The sequence below is a fragment of the Ctenopharyngodon idella genome, chromosome 20 (assembly GCF_019924925.1).
Source record: "Ctenopharyngodon idella isolate HZGC_01 chromosome 20, HZGC01, whole genome shotgun sequence".
Lineage (NCBI taxonomy): Eukaryota > Metazoa > Chordata > Actinopteri > Cypriniformes > Xenocyprididae > Ctenopharyngodon > Ctenopharyngodon idella.
The window spans coordinates 25117507-25133136 of record NC_067239.1 but is presented as its reverse complement, the minus strand read 5'-3'; the positions used below and the strand labels follow the sequence as shown (position 1 = coordinate 25133136).

General features: G+C 35.5%; 1 protein-coding gene across 1 annotated transcript; it reads left to right on the top strand.

Annotated features, from left to right (window-relative positions):
- The first annotated feature begins 260 nt into the window (after positions 1-260).
- slc30a2 (solute carrier family 30 member 2) lies at positions 261-14774 on the top strand. Its single transcript, XM_051876449.1, has 8 exons — positions 261-572; positions 4071-4279; positions 5309-5455; positions 5890-6043; positions 6692-6911; positions 7847-7952; positions 8294-8428; positions 11076-14774. Exons 1-8 carry the CDS (start codon positions 493-495, stop codon positions 11219-11221), a joined length of 1197 nt encoding a protein of 398 aa, XP_051732409.1. The 5' UTR covers positions 261-492; the 3' UTR covers positions 11222-14774.
- The last annotated feature ends 856 nt before the right edge of the window (positions 14775-15630 follow it).

Sequence of the window (15630 nt, the reverse complement as noted above, 5' to 3'; positions counted from 1 at the left end):
GTGCCACCCTTTACGGATCCTACTACAGCAAAGGCTTAGCTCGTAATTACTAATTATGTCCTGGTGACGTTGCTTAGTAGCTTTCCAATGGCGAACGACTGGCTTGTGAATATCACGTTTGTAATGATGACGTTGCTTTTAAAGGGCCCACTTTAGCTCATGAATATTAATAACCCCATGCCTTCGCCATAGTAAGATTCGTAAATTAGTTCACTGGACTGCTGAATCTTCTGCACCACATCCATCCGATGTAACCCACAGTCAAGTTTGCCGGCTCCGCATACAGCATCGGAATTACTGACCGCAATCCTGCTTTCTCCTTTCTGTGGACCTGATGCCATGAGTGCTTTCACTCATTTTTTGAATCCTTCGAAAATGGCTTGGAAGAATTATTATTTTGCCGTCTAATTTAAAACGCATATTTTAATATTCGGTGCAGTTTTTTATTAATTCGTTTTTTTTTTTCACTGGTCACTGAAGCTGCACAGGACCATGGATCTTCCACCGACTTCAGAGAAATCGCATCTTATCAACGAAAGAAATGCCAAAATATACTCCTTAAAACTTAACAGGTAAAATTATGTATTCATCTATTTCAAATCTATTATTAGGGCTATTATTGTAGATATTAGTGTGATTCAAAAAATACATGGTCTGGAAATTTGCACAATTAATGATGCAAAATTGATTAATCAGTATGTTGTGAAGCATTTTATGGCGAATAAAAAAAAATCATAATAATAATAAAAATGCCAATTTAAAATATTTAGGTCTTATTGAGAAATATTTTGATATTTGATAATTATCGAATTCTCAAAATCCCTTACAACATGACCTGTCACAGCGAACAGATGGAGTCTGATATTTCCACATTGTGACATGTAATTCGAAAACCAAATGCGCCAATCTTAGTTTTCTATTCACGTTTATTCTGAACACATCTATTAAGCATGCAGTGCGTGAGATGCCTATAGTTTTATTCAAGAGATTCATTTCTATGCTTGAGTTCATTTTGGACAGTAGCCTTTTTGAGTAATGGCCTCAGGGAACTTTAGTGAACGTTATGACTTTCATATCGAAATTACACACGATATAAGCTTTTCATTATGTTTCTTTGAAGCAATAAATTCAGATAAAACATCAAAAATTTTGCCCTTTTCCCTTCCTCTGCACACCCTACTAAAATGATCATATAAAGCAAGCAGGTGAGAGAAGAGTTTCAGCACCATGGACAGATGCACTTGAGTTGTCAATATGAAAAAGAGCAATAAAATTAAATGTATACTCAGAAATGATAACCCATACATGATACACATATCATTATCAATAATGTTTTTAAATATTGTGTCATTTAAATATTAGGCTACTCCTCCTGATTATAATCAGCTTTCTGGTAGAAATACATTTTCGATTTTCATCAGGCGAAGAAATATGTTAGGCTACTCGGTATATTAGGCCTATAAATAACAGATAAATTAGAGTACTGGTGCGTAACGAAAATTCGTCAGCATTTATCATGAATAATACGAAAACATCACAATTTGCGCCGGACATAAAACTACACGATGCGTTTTAAATAGAAATTGAAAGTATTTTTTAAATATTTAAATAAAAAGGCAGGTGGGTAAAATTAGCTACTTCTGTTAAAACATAACAGACAATTTTCACAAACCGAAGCTGTATAAAGTAGGCTAGCTTAGGCAAAATTTTTGTGACGTTGAGGATGATGTCGAGGAACAATGATATTTTATTGAAACCGCGTATAGCCGAAAACTGTCTACGACAAAATTAGTAAAAGTCCACAACTGATTGTGCAAGTAATAATATTGCCGTGGAAGTCGTTTTTGCATTAGTTGGATTGTGGTCTTGAAGGAGAAAATGAGGAGAGCTCAGGGTGTATTTACAGTAGATGAATGTGGCAGAAGCATTTTCTGAAGCTGCTGAAACAAACAGGCTAAAGGCTCACTTATCTATTTAGCTTGGTGACACATTACATTAACAAAAACGTTATATCAGAGAATAGCCTACATCATGGCACTGGTGGTATCAACAGGTCACCTGAACAAATGTCGAAGGACATGAAAAAAGGCAGCTGAGAAGTAGATGTGTAGAATTGGATGTTGTTACTATACATGGGCAGTATTCTGTTTTTAGTAGTGCTGTATTTTCTCAAATTGAAAATCTGCCCAGCTTGCTCTTTTGTCTTTAAGAGAGAAGAAAAGGGCGATAAAGGTTTGCTATTTTTTAACTGTTATTATTTATCAACCCTCATAGTACAACGTTAAAAACTAATGCATCAATTTAATTTAATTTAATTCAAAGAAAGATTTTGAACGTGTTAATGGTTATTCGAATATCAAAATGCTCGTCATTTGTATCAATTACAGAAAATCACAGCACAACACATTGTGTTATGCTAATGATATTAAAGTGCTCAAACCAGAGCCCTGAAGTCATGCTCTGCTACACTGCCACAGGATCGACAGCATGTCAGCATGCCAAACTGTAAACATCTCCATATGCACCTTACCACAAAAGGGGATATTTTATGAATTTAAAATTTTTACGAACAGATGTGTTCGAGGAGGAATGTGAATTGCCTCATCAAACAGACAAATGCTGTTGAATAAATCGATATGCTACAGTACTGTATAACCGACATTACACAACACAAGTGATCAAATAAAACCACATGATAATGTTAATACTAGGCTAACTGATTACACAAAACACCATACTATGGTAAAATAAACTAAAACAAAGCTTTAAACATTAACCAAACAACATAAAACAAACTAATATAAGAAGAAACGTAACTTAGCCTATAACCAAATGTGATGCTTCTAACAAACCTCTGCACCGTAAATTATGGTGCCTTGCGTTTTTACTTAAAAAACACCAATTATAATATAATAATATATTAATAAAAAAAACAACATTTTATAACAATAGTTTACTGTAAAAGTAAATGATAAGATAATTCATTTTTATTTACATATTCTATATTTTTACATAGCCTATGCTATTTTGTAAAAACGCTATATTAACCAATTTTTTTTAGGCCTTTTCCTTTTCCGAAATTAGAAGCAGAAAAAAAAAAAAACCTTGAAAAATGATTTTGCATGCACATTTGAATAAAAATAAGCCAAACTGTGACACACATCCTGATTTTAGGCCTCTTAAATTACTATTGTATTTTAATAATGCTGCAATGCTGCAAATGAATACTGATAGCCTAAAGTAAATAAGTAGAATGCAGGTCCAATTTCATACCAAGAGATCAGAAAAACAATGTGTTCTCTGTATGCTTGTTGGACTATCTGACCAAAAAAAAAAAAAAAAAAAAAAATCATCCAGTGTATCATGTCTGTGTCCCGGTGGAGTGATTAAACAGACGCCGTGTTCCACTCGAATGCCTCCTTTCAGCAGCAGCGCTCGCGCGCGTGTGTATGTGTGTGCGCGCGTGATGCAGTACTCTGGTTATCTCATGCGCACCGAGATAGCGCTTTCCGCCCCATTAGTCCCATCATAGCGTCTCTCTCATCAGCACATAAGACAGAAGGGCCAAAATTTACCATGTCAGCAGATTTAAACAGCCTGATCTGGGTGCTCATGGCAAGCGCTGTACACAGTATTTCCCCCACACAAAACACTTATACGATTTTTATATAAAACTTATATATGCATACGTATGTAATTTTTTTTTTTAAATATAATATAATATAATACACACACATACATACACACACACACACACACACACATGTAAACTTACTGTAGCCTATATTCCAGTGCCTGAATTGCTGTATTATTATGGTTTTGTTTTAATAGCCATCCATCCATCTCCAAACTGCTTATCCTCTGTAGGGTTGTACAGGGATGCTAGAGCTTATCCCAGTGTCTCAGGCCACAGGCTACTTACATGATATGATGTTGTAAAATTTGCATCCTTTATTCCTTCCATAACTCCCTGATAGGCTAGCAACCAGGAAGGGTTATTACAGTATGTGTGTGAAGGTTTTAAAAGTCATTGAAATGGTGTCTGTACATCATGCTTTGTTCTTATATAGTGAATTCTCAGGCTCCAAAGAAAGTTGTCCAGACCTGCCTTTGGGAAATGGTGAAATGGCTGGTGCCATCGAGCTGAAGAGGCCTGTTGGAACTCATTGCCATGGAAAAAAAACAGCCTGCGATGAGAGCCATGAGAAACTCATAGCAAAGAAGAAACTGTACATCGCCTCCATAGTCTGTCTGGTTTTCATGATTGGAGAAGTTATAGGTAAGAACACTGGGTCTTTTTAGGAAACGTTTGGGGTTTATTAAATAATGAAGCCAGATTTTTTTTTAAGAATTGGCATAAGTGTAACATTATTTTTATATACGCTACAATAAAATCACTTTGTAAGTTGTGCCAATGTCTTACACTGAGTTTAACTTGTGTATATATAAACCAGCCACTTATTTTGCTTTGTCTTTGAGTGCAAAGTGGTTCTGCACAATAAATGCTCTGACTGCATTTCACAACTAAGTAAATGATGGATTAAGCAATTTGTCATTGTAGCATAAAATTACATGACACAACCAATCCTTGACTCATCTATAAAATGTGATAAGCAGGCTTTTCTGTGCTTTGTTCAGCCTGTACAGCACTTTTTTTGTCAGCATTCACAAGTGCAATACTTTAAAATATGTATGACTCATTCTTTCTTTTAAACAACAAAATATTTATGCTGTGTAAGCTTTCTCAAAAAAACTATTTGCACCTTAATCACTTTGCAAAGTGTTCTGTAATGTTTACAGAGTATAATAAAATAAATAAAGAGATGAATAACATTTATAGTGAATGCTCTATGGTGGATTATGAAGAACCTTTAACATCCATGGAAACTTTCCATTGCACAAAAGGTTCTTTATAATGGAAAAAGGTTCTGTAGATTTTAAAATGTTCTTCACACTAAGAAAAAAGGTTCTTTTAGGAACTTCTATGGAGAAACAAAAATGGTTCCTCTATGGCAGGGGTCACCAAACTCAGTCCTGGAGGGCCACTGTCCTGCAGAGTTTAGCTCCAACCCCAATTAAATACACCTGAACCAGCTAATCAAGATTTAACTTGGCATACTATAACTTCCAGGCATGTGTTTTGGAGCTGGTTGGAGCTAAACTCTGCAGGACAGTAGCCCTCCAGGGCTGAGTTTGGTGAACCCTGTTTTATGGCATCGCTGCAAAAAAACAAAACAAAAAAACTTTGGAACCATTAATTAATAGTATGCATCTCTTTCTCAATTCTTATTCTCTGCTGCTCTTTCAGGTGGTTATCTAGCACACAGTCTGGCCATTATGACTGATGCAGCTCACCTTCTGACGGATTTTGGCAGTATGATGGTCAGTCTTTTTTCCTTGTGGATCTCTTCAAGACCACCCACCAAGAGAATGAACTTTGGCTGGCACAGATCAGGTGAGTCCATCCCATCTCAATCCTGTCAAATGAATTTTACATACATTGTTGATGTTGAAAATGTTAAATCTAAATCATGCCTATAAATTAAAGAAACATTTCACCCAAAAATAAAAATTCAGACAATTTTACTCACCTTCATGTTGTTCCAAACCCATGCATGTAACTAAGGAGAAATGTTGAAGAACTTTTTCCATACAACATTAGTTCATAGTGACCACATCTGTCAAGCTCTAAAACCAACAAAAATATCACAAAAGAAATCCATACAATTTATGTGCTATATTCTTCATCTTCTGAAGTTATAAGGTAGCTTTGAATGAGAAGCAGGCTGAAATTTATTTTTGTGTGAACTATTCCTTCAAAGCAGATTTAAGACTTTGCAATATTCATATAATGCCAAATCATATTTGTTTCAAATGAACATCTCACAGAGATTCTGGGAGCCCTGGTATCTGTAATGTCCATCTGGATCGTGACTGGAGTGTTGGTGTACCTTGCCATTGAGAGGATAGTAAAAAATGATTATGAAATTGAAGGCCATGTGATGCTCGTCACCTCAGGTTGTGCAGTCGTGGTCAACATCATGTGAGTAGACAGACATGAATGAGTTAAATTTGGCATGAAACAAAGTTGAGATAGTCTTTTCTTTCCTATTGTGACGTATATCAGAGTGAAACAGTTTCTCGAACAAGAAAAAATGTGGGGCGGGGCTTGATTTTGCCCATCGGGAATTGATTGGATGGTTGTGGTTTGCTATTGCTGTGATGTCATGTGAGTGACAGGTTGTCCCGCTCTCACACCAGTAAACATGTCATCAGAGAAGAGATGTCACTGCAAGAGGGAGGAGAAGTTATTTTTATTAAAGATTACAAGCGCACATGAATTGAAAAAAATGATGTGCACGGATAATAATTTCAAATAAATTCTGCAATATTCAATAAAAATAAGAATTATCAATTTTGATTTCATGGTGACTTTAACATTGGAATAACGAGAAGCTAAAGTAGTAATACTTAGTTTTTCAGGCATAATTTTGATATAAAACCTCAATTATTAGAAATAAAGGCAGAATTCAGAACTTTATTAAGAAACATCTTATTTTCTATTCTGTTGAAGACTATAGGCTACAGCTTTTTTTTTTTTTTTTTTTTTTTTTTTTTTTAAATTAAACAGTAAGGACTAGAATTTCGATAAATTGATATGCTTTTGTTTGCATTATTGTTTATATTCCAGAATGGCCTATATTCTACACCATTCCACGACCTTCCACAGCCACGGTTCAGGCTACCACAAGATTGATGAGAATGGGATTAGCCCCGTGGGCCATGGCCACTCCCACAGCCTCCTGGGTAATCATGGGAACACCAGTGTCAGAGCAGCATTTATTCATGTTTTGGGGGATCTCTTACAGAGCTTTGGAGTGATGGTGGCCGCCATTATCATCTACTTCAGGGTAAATGCACACTAACATAAAGAATCACCTTAAAAATGTCTTACCTTTGTCCAGTCCTTAAAGACACTATAAAATGGCATTTACAGTGCAATTAACTTCCATTTGCTAATTAATCAGAATATTTTGTGTAAATAATGGACTTGAAAGTTGTTCCCTTTAGAGGCATTTATAGAAGCAAAAAGGTTCAATTATATTGTCTTTAAATATTTTGTCTTATTTAATGGCAGAACAAAAGTTTATTGAACGACATGAATATTTATATTTATGCGTTATAATTATTTACAATACCGTTCAAAAGTTTGGGGTCAGAAAGATTTTTTTATGAAAGATATTAATAGGAGACTTTTTATTCAGCAAGGATGCATTAAATTGAACAAATAATATAGATATATTACAAAAGATTTCTATTTAAAATATTTATATGCTGTACATTTAAACTTTTTATTCATCAAAGAATCCTAATAAAAATGTATCATGGTTTCCTCAAAAATATTAAGCAGAACTGTTTTCAACATTGATAATAATAAGAAATGTTCCTTAAGCAGCAAATCAGCATATTAGAATGATTTCTGAAGGGTCATGTGACACTGAAGACTGTAGTAATGATGCTGAAAATCCAGCTTTGACATCAGAGGAATAAATTACATTTAAAATAAATTAAATAGTTATTGTAAATTGTTATAATATTTCACAATATTTTTTTATCATGTAAGATACTTTTTTTCATAAGATACTTTTTTCAAAAACATGGAAAAAATCCAATCACCATGATAAGGAATTGGACACTGATTTCTTTCCCCGACTCTTGAAAGCATTTCAATGGAGAATGTTTCTTCTGACATCTGTAGTCTAATTCAATTTGAAGACTAAGAACCATCTGATTTTGTTCTTTAATGCATCAGTACCTCCTGTTCTCTATCCAACTTCTAACGCAGCCAGAATACAAAATAGCTGATCCCATTTGCACTTTCCTCTTCTCTGTGTTCGTCCTGGGCACCACCATTACCATTCTAAGAGATGTCTTCCGCATTCTCATGGAGGGTAATTTTCAGATTAATTAATTTACTAAATTACAGTACAATTACAGTTGCATTATTCTCAATGACTTAAAATACGCATGCAATGTCAGTGTATTTTTTAGTTGCACAGTGATAGTACACATGGTGTAATATTCTCTATTTAAAGGTGAAGTGTGTAATGTCTACACCCCTAATGACACCAAACTGAATTGCAGAAATAATGACTGTTTCCAAACAAATTTCCCAAACACAATCTAGTCCCACAAAAGTCAAAATAAATAAAAAATGGCACACATCATCTTTAAATGCAAACTATGAATCCACTCTATCGTTGTAAACTCAGTGTCATGTGTCTGTGTTCAGGGACACCCAAAGGAATAGAGTTTAATTCAGTGAAGGAGGTGCTGCTGTCTCTAAAGGCAGTGAAGGCCATGCATAGCCTACACCTGTGGGCTCTCACCATAGGCCAGAGTCTGCTGTCTGTTCACATAGCTATTGGTAAGTTCATTAAATAACACTTGCTTCACAGCTCAATTATATTGTTATTATTTTAATGTTCATTTGTCTTGTTGCTTATGCAAATTATTCATATTGTTTATCTAAATCTATTGAACATGTTATTTGATACATCAACTATTTTATTTTAGTGCGAAATGCAACATTATTTTAAAATAAAATGTTTTTGTTAAAACTCCTCTTTGATCAGCAAAATTATATATTTAAACGTTTTTTCCTGTCAAAAAAAAAATTCTTCATGCCTTAAAATAGCTTGAATGTAATGCTACACCTTTGCTTAATTTAGGCTAGTATAAGCGGATCTATGAATATGCTAATTAGCCCCGCCTCCACTCACTTGCACGAGATCAGAGATCCATTCGGTAAACACTGCACAATGGTATCGCTCTTTACAACGTTGGACACATAACGGTAATTAATATGATTAGCCTTTTGCTTGATTACATTATCAAACAGCTAATATTGTGTTGCTGCTAATGTTACACAAGTCATGTTCCCGTTCGTCATCATCTAGAGTTAGACAGCTGCCTTCTAAAAATGAAGAGTTAAAAAAAATTGAGTTTCCGCCACAATCAGTATTGTATCTGGTCGGTATTGAAAAGTCATTTATTAATTTTGCGCAAAATGCGATATCCGTCGTGTTATTCTGTCATGTTTCCTCCCTTTCTTTCCAAAACGCGACAAAGGCCAGTCTCCCTTCTCTGCAGAATGCGATATATCCGCTCAACCAATCACAGCGCACCATTCCACCCACTGTAAACAGTAATGGCGGCGCTCTGAATATACCCGGCATCCTAGTTTTCCTTATCTACCTTGTACTTTGTGATCAACAAAAACAGAAAAATTAATAATTGTGACGGCATTGATGAACCTGTGGTGGTTTCTGCGGTGGGGAAGAAACGCAAGTTATCGAAATGTAATCATTTACGTGAGGAGATTAAGAAGATAAGGCACTCGGTCACGGTCAAGCCGTTGCTTGTTCCACGACAGCATCAAACTTCTGTCACGGTCCCCAAAACTGAATCATGGACAGTTTTTAAAAGCCGTTTTTAATACCAATGTACTCGGTAAATGTGTTTATTTTAACCGTGCGTTGGCGCCAGATACTCTTTAATCGGTAATGACAAACCGAGACATAATTCATTTATAACATTAACAAGATGACTCGTTGAATTCATTTTGGGAGCGACGGCTGAATGTATTTTTAGTAAAAATGCCTGTATATAAGATTAGTATTGGCAAAGTTCAGAGGCTGTCATATATGTGAATCAACTTACTTTGTTGTGTATTTTCAATATGAAAAATAACTTTTATATTGATGAATTAATTGCATTTTGAAAAAAAAAAAAAAAAAAAACGTGTCATGGATTTATTGCATTTTGGGGGGAAAAAAAAATCTGTTTTTATAATAAACCTTTTAAAATCAAAATGTAGATTTGAATTTTTAATGTTTTTATAACCAAAAGATGCTATGTGAAAGTTTGAAACAGAAAGTAGTGGTTTTCATCTCGCCACTTTTTTGGTAAAGAAAACACCTTTTTACTCAAATTAATCAAAATGGAGTTATAGTGTTTTGGAACCAAACTCTTCAAATAAATCAGTATACTGGATAACCTGACTTCTCTTGAGACTCCCCTGCTAGTTCGCTGTTAATTATATGCTAAAGCCCGCCGTCACGTTGACGTGATTGGTTAAAAGGTAGTTTGTGACGTATGAAACACCAGCGATTTCAAACCGCGTTTTTGAAACTGTCTTTGGATTTTAGGGTACGTTTACATGACAACGATATGCTTAAAACGGATAAGTTTTTCCTGTGAGTTTTTTCGCGTACAGACGACACCATTGTCAAAGCGATCCCCATTCATAAGAATCTGTAAAAATGACTAAAAACGTTGTATTCTGCTGGCAGGCCATTAGATGGCGATGAAACACTATAGACTGAACGTGTAATGCGTATGTGCATGACTTTATCGTTTTCACAGATTCGCGTTTTTGTTGTTTACACGGAGACTTTCAAAAACTTGAAACCCGTTTTCAAAAGTTAGAATTTTCAGACCACCAAAACGCCATTGTGTAAATAAATGGCCAAAACACATAAAAGTTTTCCGTTTGTAGTTGAAAATGGTGTCTTGTAAACAGCCCCTTAAAGAGAATATACTCTGCAATGGTGTTGACTTATGAATTTGCACATGATTTGTCTTTAAGCATATTAAAAACACCACATAGACATATAAACAACATTAAAAACCTGATTTTCACCACAGAGGGACTTTAAATGATATATCAGTCAAATATCAATTTGCATGTAGCCATTTAGCTATCAATTAGAATTTTATCTACATTTTTTGTAAAAGCTTGATGTTATAAAAATATCAAGCTTTTACAGTATAATACAAATTATGAAAAGTCTTTTTGACCATCGGGGACATTAGTTCAAAAACACAGAAATTAGTTGATGTATGTTTCTGAATTCCCAACTTGTCAAAATTTCTAGGCACAAATGGCATCTAAGAATGATAATAAATCCTTCTGCATTTCGTCCTTTAATTCATTTCAAACATGTCAGGTGAACATTTAAGCACAGAATAGTCTATTTAGGCTAAATGAACCTGTTTTTTCTTCATTTTAGAGGAGAATGCTGACCCTCAGAGTGTCTTAAAGGAAGCAACTGAACTCCTTCAGACCAAATTTGGCTTTTACAGCACAACCATTCAAGTGGAGCCTTATTGCGAGGACATGATCCACTGCGCCCAGTGCCAGGACCCTATGGACTAAGTTGTCCAAGTGCACCGGTGAGGGGAGGCTGTCTGTTTAAAATGTATGCACACATATTAAGCTTCATTGAGGGTCCAAGCCAGAAATGGAAACACTGTGCAAATGTATCATCTACATATCATTACGAATATGTACATGCCAAATGCATTTCTATCGACTACCAAGGAAACAAAAAAGAGATTTCACACTGTGCCATCTTAAAAGTGCATCGGTTTATGGGTGGAATAGCTTTAAAATGAAGTGGTGTGGTTTAGCTTCACATACTGTATGCAAAGATAAAGTAAACTGAGCGGCAGAACATAAATATGAGGCCTGGAGGCATCACTGTGAGCCTTTTTATTGTGACTTCGCAAGGCTGTGTACTGTAATTGCCTGTCTGTGGTCTTGGGAGGGTAAAAGATGGGTATTGACCTGACTTTCTTAAAAACAATTAGAATGGGGTTTATTATGCCCCAGCCAGCCTTACGTCCGCTGTCAGCACGGTTCTGTAATCAATGTGAATGTCCGCCAAACTGCGGCATGGTGTTGCAGGGCTTAAAAAGAGATTCTGCTCAAGTGTAATTATGGATTTTTTTCAGAGATCTCTCACTAATGTCTTGTCTCATGGTACAATGCTATTTGCAAAAGCAAGTGGGTGATTAACTCTGTTCTTCCTCACTGGCTGCGGTAGTTAAGGACCAGTTGTGGTTTCTAAGCTTGGCTTCGTGCGACTTTTGAAAGAACAGTGGAAACCAAATGGCAGATGAATGAACGAAGAGTGAAGTGTGTAAATTTAAATACGTTATCCCAATTTCATGAGCAGAGACCAAAACAAGTAAAACATTTAGAGGTTAATATCCCAACATATTCTTTTGAGTGGTCTTCTGAATCAACCAGTGTTGTGACTTTGGGGCGGGACTATCTGTGATAAACTGTTTAGCAGGGATTTGGCTATGTTTGGATTAGCATACTATTACTAATTTGCTACAATTAATGTATTGTGTGCACTACCGTTCAAAGTTTGGGGTTAGTAATTTTTTTCTTTTTCAGCTTTGCCATCGCAGGAATAAATTTCATTTTAAAATATATTCAAACAGATAACAGTTATTTTAAATTGTAATAATATTGCACAATATTTTTACTGTATTTTTGATCAAATAAATGCAGTGTTGGTGAGCATAAAGGCCTGTTCACACCAAGAATGATAATTATAACGATAACTATTTGCGTTCACACCAACAAACGATAACGGTCTGTTTATTGTAAGCTCACGCGCTGCGGTTTCAAAGTGTGTACATGTTTTTGCTGTTCTTGTTGCATTTACATGGCTTTAACCAGCAGATGTCCTCAGCGTGCTATGTTTTGAGTAAATAGCTAGTGTAATCGATCTAATCTAACACTGAATTTACCTGACAAAGTCAATTTAATTGAATAAAAACAACGCCTAGACTTTTTCACTGGAACTTCAAAGGAAGCAAGACAATGTTGTCGAAACTAGCACTGGATACCTGAGGTAATTTTATTTTACACTGTTTACTAGCCTGGCATATTTCGATAATACTTCTCACCATTTATTCAGAGGGTATGACCAATTGTTTTCCATGTATCCATTTTCTTTAAAGTATCCTTGAAAAGGGTGTTTGACTTGTCAAACATTGGTGGCTTTTTCTGGACCTCAGCGATTAACTTCTCCGCAATGTCGTCTGCCATTTATGCGCGAGCCCTTAAATTAGAATGGATTCTGATTGGCTGTCAGTGTTTTATCGTTCAACAGCTGGAAAAAAATAGTTCTGAAAGTGATCCCAACGATATCGTTTCTCTATATCGTTATAGCTGTGGTGTGGACAGTGCCATTCTTTTATATTTAGAAAAATTTTTAGACCTATATCGTTATCTTTATAGTTATCGTTCTTGGTGTGAACAGGCCTTTCAAAAACATTTAAAAAATCCTACCGACCCCAAACTTTGAACGGTAGTGTATGCTATACACAGTATGCAAATATCTGTGTGTACAGTATAATTGACAAAATGTGCGTTATATCACAGAGGAAAGTGTGTTGGGTAGCCTACTGTATATCATTTTCATGACTTATTTGATCAGTCTGTCAAAAGTGATTTAAAATGCAATTTAAAATTGTATTTACATGATAACTGGACGCCACTTGCTGATTTATACATGCAATTTAATTAGTAGTAACATACTAACTATACTAATACATTTATGTATTTATAGAATATAAAATTAAATTTCATTCTTGACTCATTATTTGAACAAACTGATTAAAAAGGAAAAAAGGAAAACCAGTAGTATATTCAGCACACACTGCACAGCATTCAATAAGCTGCTATTCCAAAGATAGCCAGTGACTAATTTGTTTGAACACTGATAGATAAGGAAGGGGAAAGCTGTTGGAAATCAATCATTAATTTTTCACTTGCATTGGGTGGCGACGTGGCGCTAGTAGTGGGACAGAATTTACACACTTCACCTTGCAAGGATGCTGTTGTGGGTCACTCTGGTTTGTCAAAGTCATTCATGCTACGGTCTATACATCCTCCATACGCTCATGTCTTCAGGCTCTGTCCAGCTGTAGTCTGTGCTGAGGTATAGGGAAACAGAATAGCCTCTAGTCTAGATACACACACTTTTTGCACAGGATTTCCATCTCTGATCTCGGTGCCGCCACACTGCCGCAATGACTCTAAGACATTCCAGCAAGTGGTGCAACACGTTTCTCATGTCTCTGCAGTTCAACACGGAGGTCATGGCTGTAACATACAATAACAAAGCACATGGTTTCCATTTTCACTGCAGTTTTCATTTAAATGGTTTTTAAAAATTGTTATTTTGGTAACAATTTTCAGAGCCCCTAAATGTGCACTAATGTTCATTTACATTATATGTGAAGATTTTATATAAATATAACACTGAATATATGATTTGAGACTAATATAAGACACACTTGACAGATAATTATTGTGTTTTAAAGCTTGCGTGTACTGATAAAATGTAGCCATTGTGATCTGTTGTGGTGTTGTGAAAGAGTTTTAAGGGTTTGCTTGCATGGTTGCTTTGTTTGTTTTTTACGTGTCTGCGATTTAGATGGCCAGTAATCATAACTGATCAACCCAAGGACCTCGCAATCTCACTGAAAGACCTTCATTAAATTCTATATTTTGTCTATTTGTTTTGATAAAATGAATATATATTTTAAAATTGAATATCACAGTCATTTATAAGAGAGTGCGAACAAATTATAATATGAAAGGACCAATGCATAAGCAGTATATTTTTGATAATGTTGGTGGGTTGGTGTGCCAAAGTTCTACATTATAAAATTGAACATTTAGAGCAATCACAGTGATCTACAGTGAAGTAAAAGACTATTTACTGTGATTAGAAAGTCGGTTATTCCTGTTATGCGGAGCTATTTCTATTAAAGGGTTTAGCAGGCTTTCAGAAATATGCTCTAGCCACGTTTACCGTAGACATGTAAAGGGATTGTTCACCGAAAAATGAAAATTATCCCATGATTTACTCACCCTTAAGCAATCTTCTTTCAGACAAACACAATCGGAGTTATATTTAAAAATATCCTGGCTCTTCCAAGCTTTATAATGGTAGTGAATGGGGCTCAAGATTTTGAAGCCCAAAAAAGTGCCTCCATCAATCATAAAAGTAATCCATATGGTTTCAGGGGTTGATAAAGGCCTTCTGAAGCAAAGCGATGGGTTTTTGTAAAAAAAATATCCATATTTACAACTTTATAAACTATAATAACTGGCTTCCGGCAACGGCCGTACGTGAGTCTAGTTCCGGCAGAAGAGTGAACTTTGACTCGACGTATTGACGAATGTGGAAGAGCAGAGGATGAAGCAAAACAAAACACCAGTCATGAATTAGAAGTCTAAAATGAGAATTCGTAAACAGAAATGTTGGAGGATTTCAATATAAAAGAAGAGTAGCTTGAGTTTGTTGCCCAGCCCTATTTGCTTCAACCGCAAGAGAGGCGTCTACTCTCACCTAAGCTTACGCTACTACTACATCCTGCGTCATACATCGGGTCAGAGGTCACTCTTCCTCTGGAACTAGACTAGCATGTGGCCATTGCCGGAAGCCAGTTATTATAGTTTATAAAGTTTTAAATATGGATATTATTCTTACAAAAAGCCATTGCTTCGCTTCAGAAGGCCTTTATTAACCCCTTGGAACTGTATGGATTACTTTTATGATGGATGGATGCACTTTTTTGGGCTTCAAAATCTTGAGCTCCATTCACTACCATTATAAAGCTTGGAAGAGCCAGGATATTTTTTAATATAACTCCAATTGTGTTAATCTGAAAGAAGATGGTCATATACACCCAAGATGGCTTGAGGGTGAGTAAATCATGGGATCATTTTCATTTTTGGGTGAACTATCCCTTTAA